At 44.9% G+C, this 20,495-nt stretch overlaps 1 protein-coding gene across 1 annotated transcript in view; it reads left to right on the top strand.

Annotated features, from left to right (window-relative positions):
* Positions 1 to 5,183: 5,183 nt before the first annotated feature.
* Positions 5,184 to 20,495, top strand: part of tmeff1b (transmembrane protein with EGF-like and two follistatin-like domains 1b) — a 246,300-nt gene continuing 230,988 nt past the window's right edge. The window contains exon 1 of the mRNA XM_080209917.1: positions 5,184 to 5,788. Coding sequence (XP_080066043.1) covers positions 5,608 to 5,788 — 181 coding nt within the window. The 5' untranslated portion in view covers positions 5,184 to 5,607. The remainder of the gene's footprint in view (positions 5,789 to 20,495) is intronic.

The raw sequence follows: 20,495 nt of genomic DNA, 5'->3' as shown, positions 1-20,495 counted from the left end.
CAGATCCCATATTCCCCAGCAATGCTTTCACTGATCCAGGAATCTAAAATCCTCCCTCCTGCACCAACTCTTAAGCCACACATTCACCTTACGCTATTCTCCTATTTCTGTGTGTGCTAGCATATGGAGTGATCCAGAGATTACAGCCCAAGAGGTCCTGCTTTTTGGTCTTTGGAGTCACTGCCTAACTCCCTGAATTCCTGATGCAATACCTCGTCCCATTTTCTACCTATGTCATTGGTACCAACATGTACCATGACCTAGAATCATAGAATCATAGAATGCTACTGTGCAGAAGGAGGCTGTTCGGCCCATCGAGTCTGCACTGACCATAATTCCATTGAGGCCTATCCTTGTAACCCCACGTATTTACCCTGCTAATCTTCCTGACACTTCAGCATGACCAATCAACTTAACCTGCATATCTTTCGATTGTGGGAGAAAACCAGAGCACCCAGAGGAAACCCATGGAGACACCTCTGCCTTATCATCCTCCCCCCTCAGAATGCCCTGCAGCCGTCCATTGACATTCTAGACCCTGGTACCAGGGAGGCAACGCGCCATCCTGGAATCATGTTGATGGCCACAATAGCACGTGCCTGTTCCCCTGACTGTTGAGATCTCTATTATTATTGTTCTTCCTTTCTTCCTCCTTTCTGTACAGACAGGCTGCTTGTGGTGCCAGAAGCTTGACTCTGTCTGCACTCCCTGGAGCAACTTCAACAGCCTCCAAAATGGAATACCGATTTGTGAGTGGGACCACAGGGCAGTCTATCTGTCAGTCTCTCTTGGACTGCCTGGTGGTCACCCATTCCATTTCTTCCTCAAGTCCCATCAGCTGCGGTGTAACCACCTCTCTGAATGTGCTACCCACAATGATCTCAGACTCTCAGATGTTCCACGGTGCCCCCAGTGCCGTTCCAGCTCCAAAACTCAAGCTTCCAGGAGCTGCAGCTGGACATACTTTCTGCACACATGTTGGTTCCAGTCACTGAAAATTTGCCCAGTTTCCCAAATAGAGCAGAACGAGCAAAGCATAGCTTTGTGCTCTCCTATCATGATCTAATCCTTTAAATTTAAAATGTCAGAAGACATTTCTAAAATAAGATAAATCAAATAAGTCCTTACCCTTGCCTAAACAATGACTTACAATTTAATGTGGTTTGAAAATACCCACCAGAACCTACTCACCAATTACTCATTGATCCAGCATTACTTTCTGATCTGTGACATCACCTCAGTATGTCACTGTCTGTCCCCATACTATCACCAATTTACCTGCCACCGCTGTCAAAATGTAAGTAGGACTGAAGGCGTTTACACAGAAACGGAGTGCTGAGGCCACAGAGAGATTTGAACACAACAGTGACAATTTTGAAATCAAAATATTACTGGACCGGGAGCCAGCGAAGGCCAGTGAGTACAACAATGATGTGTGGACTTAGTATGAACTGGGATGCGAACAACAGAGTCTTGAATGAGCTGAAGGAGGTGGAAGATGGTCAAGAGAACTTTGAAATAGTTGAATCTTGAGGTAACAAAAATATAAAGAAATTAACCTCAAAATTAGGAACTATTTTAATGAAAGGCCATGATGTGATTTATTGTTCACTTTGGGAACTATCAAGAACTGTTTTGTAAAAATTGTTGTTTGTCTCAGTTACATTATCTGATAGGATATTCTGAACAATTCTGGTAAAGGCTGGAGAACTTTAAGAACAGTGCTAAATAAAATTAAAATTTTTCAGGAATGGTGAGGAGACGCTGGTATTGGACTGGGGTGGGCACAGTAAGAAATCTCACAACATCAGATTAAAATCCAACAGGTTTATTTCGAATCATGAGCTTTCAGAATGCTGTTCTGAAAGCACATGATTCCAAGTAAACCTGTTGGATTTTAACCTGAAGTTGTGAGACTTCTTAATCCTTCGGACAGTCATGCCTCTGAAATCTCTGACAGAATCATGGAATTATACAGCACAAAGGAGGTGATTTAGCCCATTGTGCTCTCACTGGCACCTTGAAAGCGCCATCCAATTATTTATAATGCCTACCCTGTCCCCACAGCCTTTAAGACATTTACCTTCTAAGTATTTATTCAATTTCCTCTTGATAATTATCATTAGATCTGCTTTCACCACTATGCCAGATCATAACAACTCACTGTCTAATTATTTCACATAAATATAAGCGTTCCTAATGCAATCTAAGATTATTTTACCAATGAAGCATTGCTCTGGTCACTGTGTATGTGATTATAATATTGCTATACAAAACCACGAGAGAAATCCTTTCCATGTGAGGACATTGATGCATAAAATGAAAGGAATAGAAAATGCTGTGTGGAGGGAAAGCAGGGTATGTGAGTGTGTGTGTGTGGGGGGGGAGTTGACAGAGGGGGGGGGTTAGGTTCCTCATGCTGTGAGCATGAACTGGTAGCAATAACACGGATATTTCCATCCGTATATAAATAGAAAAAATACCCATTAACAATATTTATCAGAAAGCAGGCTCAATTCACCTTTGTTGGCCACTCTCTGGATAAAAAGCTGATGCTGACATGGTCTCCTACATCCTCGTTTTATTAGCAGTTTTACAGTTGTTCGAAATCTTAAAATTCGGATTTAACTCTCGATATCAAGCTTTTTTGCATCCGGGGACCTGACTTCTCTTGAAATCTATCAGGCTGATTTAGTAACAAATGATCTGTGGGATCTGATGCTCCAGTTTGATTCTTCTCTCAACTGAGTCCACCCGCTACTAAATACTTTGACATGCCTCTGTTGTTTCCAGATTTGATTAATCAAATGTTGGCCTTGCTGGTGTTCCATCCCCGGTTCTGAAACTCCCAATTTATACAAATAAAGCATGCATCGCGCCCTGTATCCCACTTGCCCATCGCTCTCGTTTCCATTGACCCACCATATCTTCCTATCCCTGTTTATCAAATTCAAAATCTTTATCGACCCCTCCATGAAGTTATATCCTGCCATATCCCTGTAATCATCAGGTCTCTCTCCCCTCCTAAATTGTCCATTTATCTGACATAAGTGCATTTCATTAACTCTGCCCCGTTCTCCCAGGCAGAATCTTCAGCTGTCTTGGGTTTACTGTTTTTGACATTCCTCTTTCTAAGCTTCTCCGTCTTTCTTCTTTTTAAAACCTCTGAGATAGCTTTCAAACACCCTGTGTAATCCAATGGGGAATTGTTTTGCAGTGCTGTGGCAAAGAATGGGAGACTGATATAACATGGGCTGAACGGCCTCCCTCGGCGCTGTAAAGTTCCGTGGCTCTGTCACTAGACAGCTACTTTCGGCGTTATTGTCGACAAAGGCGCGTTAGGATTCAATCTACTGCTTTCTAACACCTATCGGTTGCTACCCTATATTACCCCTATTAGCCCTACAATCATGCACACTTATTACAAAAAGCTTCGCTGCCATTTAGTTATGCCAGACATAATTTTAAATACTGAATTTGAATGATTTCAAATATTGTATTTGAATCATGTCTTTTTGCAGTGTATTCTATTTTCTGATCGTGATATTTATTCAATCTTAGAAACATTCATGTCTCTCTCTCTCTCGCAGTCTCTGAGAGGTAATGTTGGGTAGTTGCCGATATTTAAATGTGGTTTGGTATTTGGATACATTGATGCCGAATCCGGAGAGCGGCTTCCATCAGGCGGTGCCCAGCTCTCCCCCACCACCCCAGCCCACCCACCTCCACCACCAGCCACCCCGAGAGAGAAACAGGGGAAGGAGAAGGAGGAGATGTCTTGCTGCATGACCGCGGAGAGCGAGCAGGCTGGTGCAAAATGATTGAACACACACACATCTACAGATCGGAGTCCATCAATCACTCGCTCAACCCGCATAACGAGGAGGAAACTTACAGGGGCTCGCTTCACACGGAGACATTTTGTGCTCGAGTGCCGCCACCTTTGAATGGGATAGACAGACAGATAGGAAAAGAGGAATCCGGCATGGTCCCAATTTAACAAATGGTTCCATTACTTATATGGAGTGGCCCAAATCAACAAAAGGAGACCCCCCACCCCCTTCCCCACCAACAATCACGTGTATTCAACCTTTACTGCTTTACCTCCAGTGAAATTGCTGAAGAATTGAACCTATTTCTGCACCGTTCAGTATAGCAAACTGAACAGTTGTGATTGTTTCCACTTACTGGCAGTCAGTGCCCTTTTTAAGATATTAGTATGCAATATCACGCTGTTGGAAATGTCCTGACCGGAGCAAGTGTATGATGTTATTTTGTAAACTAAAGGTAATATTTGGTTGTAAATGTCCCAAGATTCGTCTGACTCAACCTTTAATCGAGAAAATCTTAGCACTTTTATTCTAAGCTGCTGCCGGTCGTGTATCTTATTCGTCTTATTTATCACCGCCTTGCACTGTGGAGCTAACCGGACTGGAAGATTGATGTCTGTGTTTCAGAATCAAATTCCATAGCCAAGATCTCCCAGTAATATGCACAATAAATGTGTGCGGGGTGGGGGGAGGGATGGGCGCACTGTACTTGCTGGCAATCAGTTTCTCTTATGTGGGTGATTTAGTATCAGTGTTTTGGAAACCCACGTTACGAATTCTAGCATCCAGCACCGACAAAAGTGTAATGAATTGCTGATGGGTTGCTAAACCTGCTTTAAGTCTCACATGGAGGGGATTCACCGAATCTCTATCCATCTCACTGCGTGGTAAAGTGAGTTGGACACGGCTCCCTCTTTCTCAGCCTTGTTTACTGCTTTATTCACAGTGCATGCGGTCAGACATTGGTCTTGTGTCAACTCTGGTTGTTTCATTTTTTAAAAAAAAATATGGGGAAACACATTCGCCAACAGTTCATTTCTATTGATGGGGCAACCAGAAACACAAGTGGGGATGATGAGCCTGTTTTTTGGAGTTATTTCCAAACACTTGGAAGGGAGGGGAGGGGGGTGAATATCCATGTGAATTTAAAGAGAGCAGGAGAATGAGTTTAGTGGGGTTTTTTTTTTGGTGGCTGTCAGATTGTCCAGTGGTGATCCCTTCCCCACCCCCCCGCCTGTCTAATGTGTGTGGTGTCCCCACGGTCATGTGATGTGATTCCCCCCTCCCCCTCACACACACACACCACACACACACACCCTCCTCCCCCCCCCCCCCCCCCCACCAATACACACACACCCTCCTCTCCGCCGTCTCCTTTGTTGTTCCTGAGCCTCAATCCCTCTGAATCCGCCCCAGTGTCTTCGAGGACAACAGAGAGAGGGAGAGAGAAGGGAGAGAGGCAGCTTGGACAACTCACAATTCTTTCATCACATTCACTTCACACCGGGGGAAAGGGGAGCCGGAGGAGCTGTTTGAGAGACAATTTGGAAGGATAAGAGCAGGAGGCACAGGAGTGAAGAGGAGCAGTGCTGGCTCTGTGCACACACACACACACAGACAGACAGTGGGGATGGCCGGTGTGAGGAGGTGATGCTCCCGGAAGGACCAGCGCTTCTTCCCCTTGACTGAGGAGCTGCGGCCGCCGCCTGTTCGCTGTTTCCCCTCTGTCCCTCATTCCCTCCCTTCCTCCCTCCATCTCTCCCCCGTCGGTCCGGCCATGGTGGGGAGCGAGTTGTCCCCCTGTCCCCAGCGCCGGCTGCCCTCCTCCCCGGCCGCCTCCTGCTGCCTGTGGCTGCTGGCCGTGCTGGCAGTGAGCAGCCTGCCGGCGGCACTCCCCGCCAACCCGCTCTCCAGCGCCGAGTGTCAGAGCGGCAAAGGCAAAGGGAACAACTGCTCAGGTGGGTGAGAAACAAAAGACTCCTTTCTCTCTCTCTCTCTCTCTCTGTCTGTCTTCTCTCTTTTACTGAGCTCCGGGACAAAGAGGATGAGAATCAGTCAAAGCATCAGCGTGTGCAGCTTGACTTAGCATTTTGGCTTTCTTTGTGTGTTGAGCGGGCAGTTGTTGACAGAGCGGAATGTCTGGAGAATGTGACAGATTGAGCGGAGCTCGGGCACTTTGATCTCACTGAGCTGCATTAATATTCTCTTTGAATGGATGTTGCAGAGGGGACCAGCAGGTGCAATAGGGTAGTCTGGAGAACGGTTTCCCCCTCCCCCCACCAGCCCTCATCCCTTCCCCACTTCCCCCCACCAACCCCACTTCCCCCCACAGTCCCACTCCCCCCACCAACCCCACTCCCCCCCACCAGCCCCACTCCCCCCCACCAGCCCCACTCCCCCCCACCAACCCCACTCCCCCCCACAGTCCCACTCCCCCCACCAACCCCACTCCCCCCACCAACCCCACTCCCCCCACCAGCCCCACTCCCCCCCACCAACCCCACTTCCCCCCACAGTCCCACTCCCCCCACCAACCCCACTCCCCCCCACCAGCCCCACTCCCCCCCACCAACCCCACTTCCCCCCACAGTCCCACTCCCCCCACCAACCCCACTCCCCCCCACCAGCCCCACTCCCCCCCACCAGCCCCACTCCCCCCCACCAACCCCACTCCCCCCGACCAGCCCCACTCCCCCCCACCAACCCCACTCCCCCCCCACCAGCCCCACTCCCCCCCACCAGCCCCACTCCCCCCCACCAACCCCACTCCCCCCACCAGCCCCACTCCCCCCACCAGCCCCACTCCCCCCCACCAGCCCCACTCCCCCCCACCAGCCCCACTCCCCCCCACCAACCCCACTCCCCCCGACCAGCCCCACTCCCCCCCACCAGCCCCACTCCCCCCCACCAGCCCCACTCCCCCCCACCAACCCCACTCCCCCCCACCAGTCCCACTCCCCCCCCACCAGCCCCACTCCCCTCCACCAGCCCCACTCCCCTCCACCAGCCCTACTCACCCTCACCAGCCCCACTCCCCCCCACCAACCCCACTCCCCCCCACCAGCCCCACTCCCCCCACCAACCCCACTCCCCTCCACCAGCCCCACTCCCCCCCACAGTCCCACTCCCCCCCACCAGTCCCACTCCCCCCCCACCAGTCCCACTCCCCCCCCACCAGCCCTACTCACCCTCACCAGCCCCACTCCCCCCACCAGCCCTACTCCCCCCCACCAGCCCCACTCCCCCCCACCAGCCCCACTCCCCCCCACCAACCCCACTCCCCCCCCACAGTCCCACTCCCCCCCACCAGCCCCACTCCCCCCCACCAACCCCACTCCCCCCCACCAGCCCCACTCCCCCCCACCAGCCCCACTCCCCCCACCAGCCCCACTCCCCCCCACCAGCCCCACTCCCCCCACCAGCCCCACTCCCCCCCACCAGCCCCACTCCCCCCCACCAACCCCACTCCCCCCCCACAGTCCCACTCCCCCCCACCAGTCCCACTCCCCCCTACCAGCCCCACTCCCCCCACCAGTCCCACTCCCCCCACCAACCCCACTCCCCCCCACAGTCCCACTCCCCCCATCAGCCCCACTCCCCCCCACAGTCCCACTCCCCCCCATCAGCCCCACTCCCCCCCACAGTCCCACTCCCCCCATCAGCCCCACTCCCCCCCACAGTCCCACTCCCCCCATCAGCCCCACTCCCCCCACCAACCCCACTCCCCCCCACCAGCCCCACTCCCCCCACAGTCCCACTCCCCCCCACCAGTCCCACTCCCCCCTACCAGCCCCACTCCTCCCACCAGTCCCACTCCCCCCACCAACCCCACTCCCCCCCACAGTCCCACTCCCCCCACCAACCCCACTCCCCCCCACAGTCCCACTCCCCCCATCAGCCCCACTCCCCCCCACAGTCCCACTCCCCCCATCAGCCCCACTCCCCCCCACAGTCCCACTTCCCCACCAGCCCCACTCCCCCCACCAGCCCCACTCCCCCCCATAGCCCCACTCCCCCCACCAGCCCCACTCCCCCCCACCAGCCCCACTCCCCCCCACCAACCCCACTCCCCCCCACAGTCCCACTCCCCCCCATAGCCCCACTCCCCCCCACAGTCCCACTCCCCCCCATAGCCCCACTCCCCCCACCAGCCCCACTCCCCCCCATCAGCCCCACTCCCCCCACCAGTCCCACTCCCCCCATCAGCCCCACTCCCCCCAACCCCATTCACCACCAGCCCCACTCCTCCCTCAGCCCCATCCCTTTCCCACTCCCCCGCCCTGCCTCCTCCCCCACCAACCCCACTTGCCCACTCCCCCCGCCAGCCCCCCCTTCCCTCACTGCCCTCTCCCTCCACCTCCCCGGCCAGCAGTAAGATTAAAAGCTGGAGCATCCCCCCCCCCAGGGCTTCACGTGACCTTCCCCATTAAATATTTCATTAAAAAAGCAAAATAATGTTGACCGAGGGAAGTGAGAAGCTTGAACTGGGCAGATATCAATATCAAGGAAGTCTGATTTTGGGAAAACCAATGGTGAAATCTCCGCGCTTTGACTTTTTGCTATTCGATCTGAGTAAGTCAATATCCCGAGCGGTTTGGAAAGGGACTTTCCAATTGTCATCGATTCATTTTAATAGCTGGAGAACGCGAACCAGATTTCTGCCCAGCAGTTTCCCTTTAAATCACACATCTTAGAAAGAGAAATCCGCCCCCCCACCACACACACAATAGAAACCAGCTCTGTTTTCACTCTGTGTTCACATGCAGATCATTTCAACTGTTCAGTGTTGTCAGATCAATTCTAGCAGGCTCCAGTCTCTAAACACAGAACGGAATCATCATTGTTTAGTGTGAAGTGCTCCAATGCTGTCTGGATTTCCGTTGAGAATATATTTATTCAGTTTACTGTGATTTATATGCTTTTCTTAATATGATAAATATTCGTGAAGAGATTGGGTTTGCTAGTTTAAAGTGAACAGTTTCCTGGGCAGTCGGCAGTGCCATGTACAGAGACAGAGATGCACATAACGAGTTCTGTAACTTCACCGTTCACATGCTTGACACGTGCAAAATTCACAAGTGCACCTTTAACACATGACTAATAGTCACTGCTTGCCCAAAAGAAACCCTTCGAAAACAATGTCCCGGAAAGCGGACTTTTGTCATATCTTATTGCATTTTCACTCAAAGGATTTGCTCGCGGGATTGGGGTGGGAGGGGGGGCGAGGGGTGGGGGCAGGAAATTTAATCTAGTCTGACTCAGGTAATTTCACTGCCCCTTTGCTTGGCCACACTGACTTCTGGTGTATGTCCTGTCGTACGGCGCGATCGTCATAACTGCCCCCTTCCCACATCTCAGATACCTCGCATCAACACTTCTAACATTTGCCAGAGATCTTTTCGCGCCCCTTTCAGAATTATAATCCACTTTATTTGCACACACCCAAGTATCAAAATGTAAATCATGTTTCCACAGTCCAGGGATACACCGTTCCCCCACAATCCAGGAACACACTCTTCCTTCACAGTCCATGTTCTCCAAAGCTAACAGTGGATTGTTACATTGAATTTTAATTAACATTCAGTTGGTAAATGGGTAAAGTATTAATGCAATTTAGGACAATCCTCATATGGTGTATAAATTTCTTTGGAATTTTTTTAGGGATTAAACTGCATATAAGAAACTAGTACACCTTTCAATGGTTCTGTAGGCATTTGATATATTCTCCAATTGACAAACTCGTTATGGCTAAGGTTGAAAGTCAGGAAGGAGTGAATAAATTACCCCAAAATCAGGTTTTAAATATGTGGCAATGTCATTAATGTGAGAGTGAGGAAAGTAGGGACTTCATAGCTCTGAGTTCCTGAGAAAACAAAGATGCCTGTGGTGAGGTGCAGTAAGTTCTAATTTCAATGTAGTGGAGATGTAGGAAGAAGATATGACAAATAATACAGCAGATTGGCTGTTTAAAATGAACAAGTGAGGAGAGATGAATGGAGCAATCATTAGAACTGTATTGATGAAATGAAGGCAAGAGCTTCCAGTGGAGACAAGGGCTGGAGGTGAAAGATACATCAAATGATAAGCCTTTTCATCCAGAAACAGCCTTTTAAATATGGATTTTCTAGAGAGTTAAGGAGCAAACCTTAGCCACTAATGTTAACACAGTAAACTAGAAACCACATTTTGTTAAAGCAGTTTTAGGAACAAAGAAGTGATAGGTAAATTTTAAGTCAGAAAACAGAATACATGAAGAAATGACAAATAAGAGCTCATAGATCAGAAAATTATAGAGCTATCAGGATAATGTTTATCTTTCATCCTGATTTTCAGGTGGCAACCAAATAATAACTTTCTGAAAATCGCAGGAGCTGTATTATTACTCCCTTCACAGTCTTGATTCTTCTCCTCACACCAATGATTTCATTGTGGTCCTCACATAGGTGACTTGGGTTTCCATCTCTTTCACAGGAGGTTTTCTTATAGTGGAGTCCTCCATCCACAATACAGTTTGAGGGTCCAGTGGGTGTGCACACTTTACGCTCCTCCCTCTGACACTAGCATTGCACAACCTAGCCAGTGGTCATCAAAGAGACTTTAAGATCAGACAAGCTTTTTTTTTCTTATGACAGATTATTGAGAGGATGCATTGCCCAGTCAGTGTTTTACCAAGGTGAAAATAGACCCCATAAAATTTACACTTTATTTAACTCATTCTACCTGTGGCAGCAAACCTCAGATGAAGCTGACTGATCTGTTGTGTCTGCTGTTTCTGCATATCCTTACAAAGGATGTTGAGTAGGCTTGAAAGTCATGAAAAACTGACTTTGAAGAATTGAAAGGAACAAGATATGGCTTTCTGATCTGAATTGTAAAACCTAGGGCATGCCCACTGGGAAAATAGTGCATCATGTGACCTCACACAAATTATTAATTACTACCCATGTAAAGTCATTTCCATACCTAGAACCTTTTCTTATTAGTCATATCTAAGCAGAAATGTCAAGTCAGGCTGTGGGTGGCCGAGGAAATTAGAATGTTTGTTTAAATTTATGTATCCATTATGTAATTATGTTGCTTTTCTAGATGCAGAAATGCATTATATTGTGTAGTAAAAACCTTCAAAAAATAACAGGTGTTAGAGTGTGACAGCTACTCAAAGATAGAAGAAAAAAGCAGAGACAGGGAGAAGCAGAAGATGACAGAGAAGAAAAAAGAGTTAGGGAGGGGAAAGCTGATAGACAGGAAACCAAAAGAAGAGAAATAAAGATAAGCAGGGACATACAATTAACAGAGACAAAATATATTTATTTATTAGGGTTACAAGTAAGCTTATATTAACACTGCAATTAAGGTACTATGAAAATCCCCCTTGGTTCCATACAATGTACAATGACATGTGGGAGATCAGCTAAAAATAATAATTCTCCCACATCAAGAGGACAGCAGTACTGATCTATTCATGTAATATGACAAATGTGTGTCTACATATTTCATGTTCATCATCATAAGGGATTATGAGGGATTATGATTATGAAGCAAAAGATTGGAAGCATAATTAATGGAAAGGAATTGATGAATGTGGAGGAATAGAGAGACCTAAGATTGAAATAATTCCTTGGTAGTGTGACTGCAGTTAAATAAAGCCATAATGGACCAATGACTTTCCCCAATATTTTTTCCCAAAGGTAGGGGAGTCTAAAACTAGAGGGCATAAGCTTAAGGTGAGAGGGAAGAGATACAAAAGGGTCCAGAGGGGCAATTTTTTCACACACAGGGTGGTGACAAGTTGCCAGAGGTAATAGTAGAGGCGGATATAATTTTGTCTTTTAAAAAGCATTTAGACAGTTACATGAGTAAGATTACCATAGAGGGATATGGGCCAAACGTGGGCAATTGGGACTAGCTTAGTGCTTTAAAAAAATGGCCGCATGGACAAGTTGGACCAAAGGGCTTGTTTCCATGCTGTAAACCGCTATGACTTTTACATGTTTATACATTTAGGCATAGAGTACAAGAACAAAAGGGTAATGACAATTTTGTACAAGGACATAATTGGGGTACAGTTAGAGTACTAAGTAGTTTTGGACACCATATTAAGGAAACATTGGGCGGCATGGTGATGTAGTGACTAGCACTGCTGCTTCGCAGCTCCAGGGATCTGGATTTAACTCCTGGCTTGGGTTACTTTGCGTGAAGTTTGCACGTTCTCCCCATGTCTGTGTGAGTTTCCTCCGGGTGCTCTGGTTTCCTCCCACAGCCCAGGTATGCGGGTTAGGTTAGGTTGATTGATCATGCTAAATTGCCCATAGTGTCCAGGGATGTGTAGATTAGAGGGATTAGCGGAGTTAATGTGTGGGATTGTGGGGATAGGACCTGGGGTGGGATTGTTGTTAGTGCAGACTTGATGGGCCAAATGGCCTCCTTCTGCACAGTAAGGATTCAATGAAAATAAATTTAAATCATGCTGAGGTTATAAAATATGCCAACACAGAAACAAAAGAAATAGCAAGAGTAGATTTGATCGTAAATGAATTATATAGAACATAAAATAGTACAGCACAGTACAGGCCCTTTGGCCCTCGATATTTTGCCGAGCTTTGTACGAAAACAAGATCAAGCTATCCCACTCCCTATCATTCTGGTGTGCTCCATGTGCCTATCCAATACCGCTTGAAAGTTCCTAAAGTGTCCGACTCCACTATCACAGCAGGCAGTGCATTCCATACCCCAACCACTCTCTGAGTAAAGAACCTACCTCGGACATCCCTCCTATATCTCCCACCATGAATCTCATAGTTATGCCCCCTAGCTACATCCGCCCGAGGAATTCTCCACCATTCACTACCATGTGGCTGTTCTTGGGCTCCAAATCTGCTTTCCCTTCTGCTCTCCTATCCTTTGATTCCCTGAGAGAAAGAAGAAAAAGTCTATCCCAGCCTTAAATGGAGCATCTCCAACCCTCTGGGGTAAAGAATTCCAAAGATTCACCACCCTTTGAATGAAGTAATGTCTCCTCATCTCAGTCCCTCAGAATGATTTCAGCCATAAAAAGCTCTAGTTATTTGCAGAGCCCTTTAATGCTGTGACATAGAAAACAAACAGGAGATGCAAGAGAAAAAAACTCAAATATGAAGGGTTTTGATAAGGTGACTGGGGAAAGATTATTTCGTTCTGGTTGGGAAGATATTGTCCGGTGATTATCAATTGAAAATTATCATTAAAAGAGTGAGGCAATAAGTTAGGAAAATTTCTTTATGCAGAGATTTGCTCGAGCATGGAATGTTTTGCCACAGGGAGTAGTTGAGGCAGAAACCATTACATCTTTTAGGGGAATAGCAGATAAATATTTGAAGCAGATGAAGATATGGGACTATGGGGAGCGAGCAGCCAAGCCGAATTAGATTTTGATTGCTCTAGCAAAGAGGTAACTTTTTTTAAAAAAAAATTACCCTAAATTAACTCTGATTAACTTCACCATTCATGGTCCCCACAACAAAACAACTCAATTACGATTGAATTGAGGCTCTGTTATCTGAGCGATTAATCTTTATGGCCATGAAATAATATAGCTCCACCTTAAAAACAGATTAATACATTAGAGCAACCTAACAATGGTCAGACCCCCATTAGGATCCAATCTAGAATCACCATGATTCCCAAGATTATTTATGTACATGGCTGAGGACACCCACAGCACAGGCTCACATCTGGCAGGTATGACACCAGCAGATAAGGAAGGAAAATGAGGCATAGTTGCAAGCTTGTGAGGGTTACCTCTCGCAGTTATGTGTTGAGTTTGGTCATCGGGACCTTTTAGTTACCAGTAGAAGTGAGGAACCCAAATATCCTAATTGGACTTTATATCCAGAGGGAGGATTAAAGTAATTGCAGCCAGTGCACATCAGAAGTCTTTGGTTTAACCCAGGTCCCTTAAATCTCCTGGGAGCAGGACCCAGAACTTTGCTGTTTGGGTAGGGATATCACCATCTATTGTTGCAAAGAATTCAGATGAGAGGGCTTGAATGTTTCCTTGTAATTTGTTGTTATGCCTCTATGTTAACCTATACCCATTGCAGATGGAAGCCAACCTTTACTTGCCCTGCAAAATGAATCCCAAAAACCCTAGAGTGATATAAAAATGGAAAAGATTGGGTAATGTAGGCCTTGGGTCTTTTTTTCCAAAAAAGAACTAGCTATTTCCAGGGACAAGAGACCAGGAAAATCCACCCTTTGTTTAGTAAATGTTATTGTGTGTTTTATAATGTGGTTGTTATAAAACAATATAACATCTAATCTCTATTAAATAAAATCACAGGAGATTCACTAATAACAATTTGTCCATGCAATACACATCGGAGTGTAGTAATAAAAAAAATTCAGGTGCACATAATGTGAATATTTTAACTAATAACAGCCAGAGCTGCATCATCAGGTCACATCTCAGATCCTTCTGATCTGAGAGCCTGGCCTGAGGCAAGTCAGAGGGAGCTTGAACCTAACCCATTGGGCGGGTCCTGGTTGGACAACAGTTTAACCCCAGTCTGATTTTATTCTCAATTGTCTTCTGTTAAAATTATTTTCAGAATTCCTTGAACCATCAGAATATTGGAGTAGTTCTGGCTTCACCTCCCATTCTCAATACTAATTAGAAGGGGAGAAAGAGTAATCAGCGTTGAGAACAAGAAGAGAAAGTGTATGAGAGGTGTGCAGTGGGTCAGTCCAACAAAGAGAAAGAAAAATGACCAAGGAATTGGCGAAGAGTAATAAACTGAAATAATTTATGAGACATGGAGAATATGTACGGTCAAGTAGAAACTTTGGCAATAGAAGATTTTAATTTGATTCAATTCAGTTGACTTTAACTCTGATTAAGTGAATCTGGTTTGAGTGAGTCAGAAACAAGCTAAAGACAGTGGTGAATAATAGAGATACTTATTGGGAAAGAGACAAAGAGGGAAAGCAGAAGAGAGAGGAGAAGATGGAAAAGTTTTCAGGAAGAGAGGGAGTGAACTGAACTTTTTCCAATTTTTGTTGAACAACACTAGGGAAGATCTACTGCAATAAAATTATGCAATCTGTGTCCATGGTATAATGGTCCCATTATCAGTTAACAGTGGAGTCGCCTGCTAATACATGAAGTTCCAGTACTCTGTCAACCCCTACAATATACACCGTGTCATTTTGGAAGAAGCTGATTAAAGTGCACCTGAAGCACCTTTCTGTTTTGGGCAATATCAAATTATAAACTGACCCAGGAGCCCAATTACCATTTGAACTTGGACTGTGGGTAATGCACAGTTTGATCATTTCTACGGGGAATAGAAGGGAACAAAAATTTGGAATGATTTTGTGGAGAATGCTGCTAAAAGTTAATCTGATCTGCTTCTGCTGGCCTGGTTCACGCCTCCCTTGTTGCAAATGTGACATTCTCCTCTCCCATTGTCCCCTCATCCCTTTCTGCCAACCAGTTCAACCCAGTATTGGTAGATCACAGTCTGGGAGCTCCACCACATCACATGTTTACAGGTGTAATATTAATGAGGACGTGGCTGAAATTTAGATTGCTGCTTCACCAGATGCGGAGAGAGGCTAAACTCAAAATTGATCCCAGTGGATCCTCCAAAAATCAGCGATCAATGCCTTAGACAGCCCGGTCTAATATATAAAACAAAAGCTGCCACGGCATGGGCTAAATATTGTAACCTAATTAAAGGAATCAATTGATGTCTATTAATCTTATGAGTGTTATTTCCACAATCCGCAATTTATTTGAACCTCTCGGTTCACTTTATAGGACCTATTACTCTGTATGTAAACATTTTGTCAGCTCTAGATTTCTTTGTACCATGTGCAAGGTGAACATCAGGTAGTGTTTCATTCCATTAGCGGGAGGTCAACAGACCATGCTACAGATTGAATAAAATTCATTAACCGTCCTTCAGTGATGTACCATTCATGTCACTGGTGCCCACATGTAATAAATTCAGACAAAATCAAACTCTACCTTTCTTAAAAATAAAATCATTCAAATCATTGCATTTCCTCAAATATTCTTTAAGGTGCAGCTTTTTAAGTATAATATTTGTATAACATTGCTACTGTTAGAAATATAATTATTCTGATTTCTAATCTTTTGTATATTAGTTTTCCACTATATCTGAATTATATTAGATTTTGGTTTGCAGGGGGGAGCAGTGAGCTGATGAGACTTTAACTTGACTTCTCTTTGAGTTTCATTAGCCAAGAATAGTCAAATAAGGGACTTGCGAAAGCCCAGCACATTTCTACTAGTTTTTTATTCACTTGTTTTGGGTTTGAATCCGTCTACAACACTTCTGTTCACAGCTTCAATTCCTTCAAAGTGCGACAGTTCTGTGAATTTTTAATTGTCAAAATGGGTTCTTGTGGCCACAGTGCAGCTGGCAGCAGACTATCTGGGATTTGAATAATTTAGAAAAGTATTAATTGGAGGTGCAAGCTTTCTGTCTTTTTTTTCTGTTGAGATATCTATGGCTGCAAAAGCAATTGATTTGAACCAGTTGTAAAAGTTAATATTATGGATTTCTTGTTGGGTTGAATCACTTGGAAAGAATATTGTCAGTCTTTTGTGGTTACTCACCAAGCACAAAAACATTTAATCATTTCACTATTATCAGGAGCTGATGAAAATCTAATGATGTGACAATGTTGTGAGATTGCAGCATTTTGGAAACTCACTTTGATGCTGTGTATCCAAGATAAATGAAACATTTTGTTCCTATAAAAAAGTGTGAGGAAAATCAGTGTAGGAAGTTGATTGTGATGTGTATAAGCTTGGAATTTTCCATTAAGTTCACCACATCAAAACACATGGTAAGCGAAGATAAAACTGATGAACGATTGTTCATTTTGTTAGCATGTATGATGTACAATGATGCAGTATTGCTCCACTAGCTGGATCCCTGTGTCTTTGTTGTGAATTGGAAGATCTCACTTAAGATAATACCGTGCTTTGAAATTTTTTTACTGAAACAGTGCACATTTTGAAACTAATGGATTTCGTGTTGCGCACAAAATTCACTGCCTGATGCAAAAAACTATATTTTATCAAAGCAAACCTGTTGATGCAGAGCTGCCAGAGGATACATCAATGTGGAAGCAGTAATAACTAAAATAAAAAGGTATAACGTACGTGGAAATTTGCTTCAAAGTCAAAAATCAATAGCTCAGAATTTGTAGTACTATCCTGGCATTTAGGGATTTAGTTGTGTTGCTGGAGGAACTTGGTCTCCACATGTCCACAGAGATAAAACGTTCTTGTAAATGACAGAGTAGTACTCATGTTTTACTATCTGTAATGCAAGAATGGAATATTTTAAGAAAAGTTAGCACAGATTAGCCAACCTTGAGTTGTTCATATATAATTTTTGCTCTTGGCTGTAATTGTCATTGGCAATTGTATTTTTGTCCTCTTCAGTACCTTCCAGAGTAGATTGGCTGAATATTTCAGGTATTCATGAGCAGGAATTGAATTTATTTTTCACATGCATTTGCGCTATTGGCTGTATTACCATGGGTAAACCTTGTGTTTTCTCACTTTCGCTGTTTCCGATATACCTTGACGTTGTTGCTAGCATGGTGATGATTATCAGTTAAAAATAAAATTTAATTACACTTTGTCTGAGCGTTGAAGCAGAAGTGTTCATGTGTTAAGTGTGTATTCCTTTTTTTAAGTTAACTTTACTTTCCCCTTTCCTTTCTGTGTCTTCCCACACAAACATCATTATCAGCTGAATGGGCTAATCAGTGATCCTATTGGGATACTTCTGCTGTTGATCTGTAGACGGAAAAAGCATAGAAGTTGTCTTGGGAATTGTTTGATTTTAGGAGCTTTACCTTGTGCTCGTCAATCTAGTCATTCCAGCCCAAGACTTACATCCATCCTGGAGATACCCTGCCCTGATCCAGGCCACCTTTTCCAGACTGGGGGGCATTTGTGTGTTATGGCTAGAGTGTCTACCTGGTGCCACACTGGGGTGATGATTTGCTATTGCAGATCTTGGAGCCTCCTGCAAAGGAAAGAAGAAGGCAATCATCTGATGTTTCACATTGCTGCTGACCAACTGCTGGGCAGTCCCTTAATAATCCTTTAAGGAATGCTCTGCTAGTTATTAAATACTTGATCCCAGGGCCCAACAGGTGGAGGCAGTGTCATATTACTTTTAATAGCACATGAGCAGGCATATTTTAGGGTGTTGAGTATGCTTGTCCAGAAAACAAAACAGAGATGGAGATGTAGCAAATCACAGTTCCAAGAACATGAATAAAATAAAACATTAGAAAGGAGCAAGAGTAGAGCATTTGGTCCCTGAAGCCTACTCCATCAAAAGTTTGTCTAACCTAGCTTTAAATATGTCTGCTTTCCTCCCACAGTCCAAAGATGTGCAGGTCAGGTCGATTGGCCATGTTAAATTGCCACTTAGTGTCAGGAGGATTAGCAGGATAAATATGTGGAGTTATGGGGATAGGGTGGGATTGTTGTCGGTGTAGATTTGATAGGCCAAATGGCCTCATCTGCACTGGAAGAGTTCTATGATTATAGATGCTGACGCATCCACAACCCTAGGTAGTAATTTTGATGATTCACAACCCTCTGAGTGAAGTACTTCTTCCTCACCTCTGTTCCAAATGATAGGCCCCTTTTCCTGAGACTGTGTCCTCATGTTCTAGATTTCCCTGGCCAGAGGAAACAAGCTTTCAGCACTTACCCTGTCAAGCACCTTCAGAATCTTATATGTTTTTATGAGGTCATCTTTTATTCTTCTAAACTCCAGAGAATAATCCCAGTTCACTCAGCCTTTCATCACTGGACAACATTCTCTTCCCAGAAATCTTTCTCCTGAACATTCACTTTACTGCCTTTAAGGCAAGTATACCCTTCCTTAAATATGGAGACCAAAGTGGTGCACAGTGGAGGTTGGGTCATTAGAAGTATTTAAAGTACAATGGATAAATATTTGATTTATAGGGCTCTAGGGAAATGGCACAGAAAAGAGCTGAAACCAGTATAGATCAACTATGATCATATATAATGGCAGAGCAGGCTTGAAGGGCCTGGTGACCAACTCTTATGTTCTTGCGTTCACAGCACTCTACTGTGGTCTCACCAAAGCCTCTGCAATTGTGACATGACTTCCTTATTCTTGTACTTCAGTCTTCTTGCAATAAAGGCCAATATGCCATTTGTCTTCTGAACTACCTGTTGTACTGTATGCTCACTTTCTGTTTCGTTTGCACGACTACACACAAGTGCGTCTGAACATCACCATTTAAACATTTCATGCCTTTTAGAAATATACTGTTTTTCTAGTCTATCAAATAACCTTACACTTAACTACATTACACTTCACCTGCAACCTTGTGACCATTCACTTAATCTTTTTTCTCTTTGTGGTTCTTTATGTCTTCTTCACAGTTTACATTGCCATCTAACTTCCTGTTATTGGAAAACATAGATACATTTCTCTCAATCTCTTTGTCTAAATCATTAATATGGACTGTAAGTAACTGCCATTGATTGTTGCAGTACTTCAATAGTTACAGCCTGACAAGTTGAAAGTGCCCTGTTTATCCCACTCTTTGTTATCTGTGTGTTAACCAATCCTCTATCCATGTTAATAATTTCCCCAACACCATGAGCCTTAATCTTCTGTATTAACATTTTAAAGTTTGTTTATTAGTTCACAAGTAGGCTTATATTAACACTGCAATGAAGTTACTGTGAACATCCCCTAGTCACCACACCCCAAGTGCCTGTTTGGGTAAACTGAAGGAGAATTTAGTGTGGCCAATGCACCCAATCGGCACATCTTTTGGACATGGAAGGAACCATGCAGACATGGTGAGAATGTGAGACAGTGACTCAAGCCTGGAATTGAACCCAGGTCCCTGGCACTGTGAGGCAGCAGTGCTAACCACTGTGCCACTGTGTGGCACTTTGTGGACTGCCCTTTTGAAATCCAGGGAAACTACGTCGACTGATTCCCTTTTACCTACCCTATGGTACATCCTCAAAAGGCTTTATAAATTTGTCAACACAGTTCTCTTTTATGGAATCATGCTGATTTTGTCTGATCATACTACCATTTCTAAATGAACTGTTAAGACTTTTTGATTATGCATTCCATCATTTTCCTGATGCTTGATAGGAGGTCAACAGGCCTGTAGTTTCCCATTTTCTCTTTTCCTCCTTTCTCGGATAGTGTTGTTAAATTTTAAAAGCTGTCAACTCAGTTGGAAAAGTAGAGGTGCCAACTGGAAAGCCTGACTACTCAAATGTCCCGCTCCACACTAGTGCTGTGCTGAGCTCCAATTTACATAAATTGCAGCTTATCCAGACATGCAAATGTATAAAGTACCAGCCAAGAAAAGACCAACTACTCCTACTTGCGCTCTCCATACAGTTACAATGCCTCCTCTTATATCACAGTACACCCATCCCCTTCTAACCTTGAGACATGTGATCTTCTGCAAGAGGCTGATCAGAGAGGCAGCATGGAATTGCAAAGGGTGTCCACGCATGATGAATCTGATTGAATATTTTGAAGAGATTATTAAAGTAGTAGACAGGGGAATGTCTCTAGTAATGTAAATGAATAGTTATATTTGATGAAGTCCCTCATA

Source organism: Carcharhinus amblyrhynchos, chromosome 2, assembly GCF_965287045.1.
Source record: "Carcharhinus amblyrhynchos chromosome 2, sCarAmb.v2.hapA, whole genome shotgun sequence".
Taxonomy (NCBI): Eukaryota; Metazoa; Chordata; class Chondrichthyes; order Carcharhiniformes; family Carcharhinidae; genus Carcharhinus; species Carcharhinus amblyrhynchos.
This window is presented reverse-complemented; position numbering and strand designations above follow the sequence as displayed.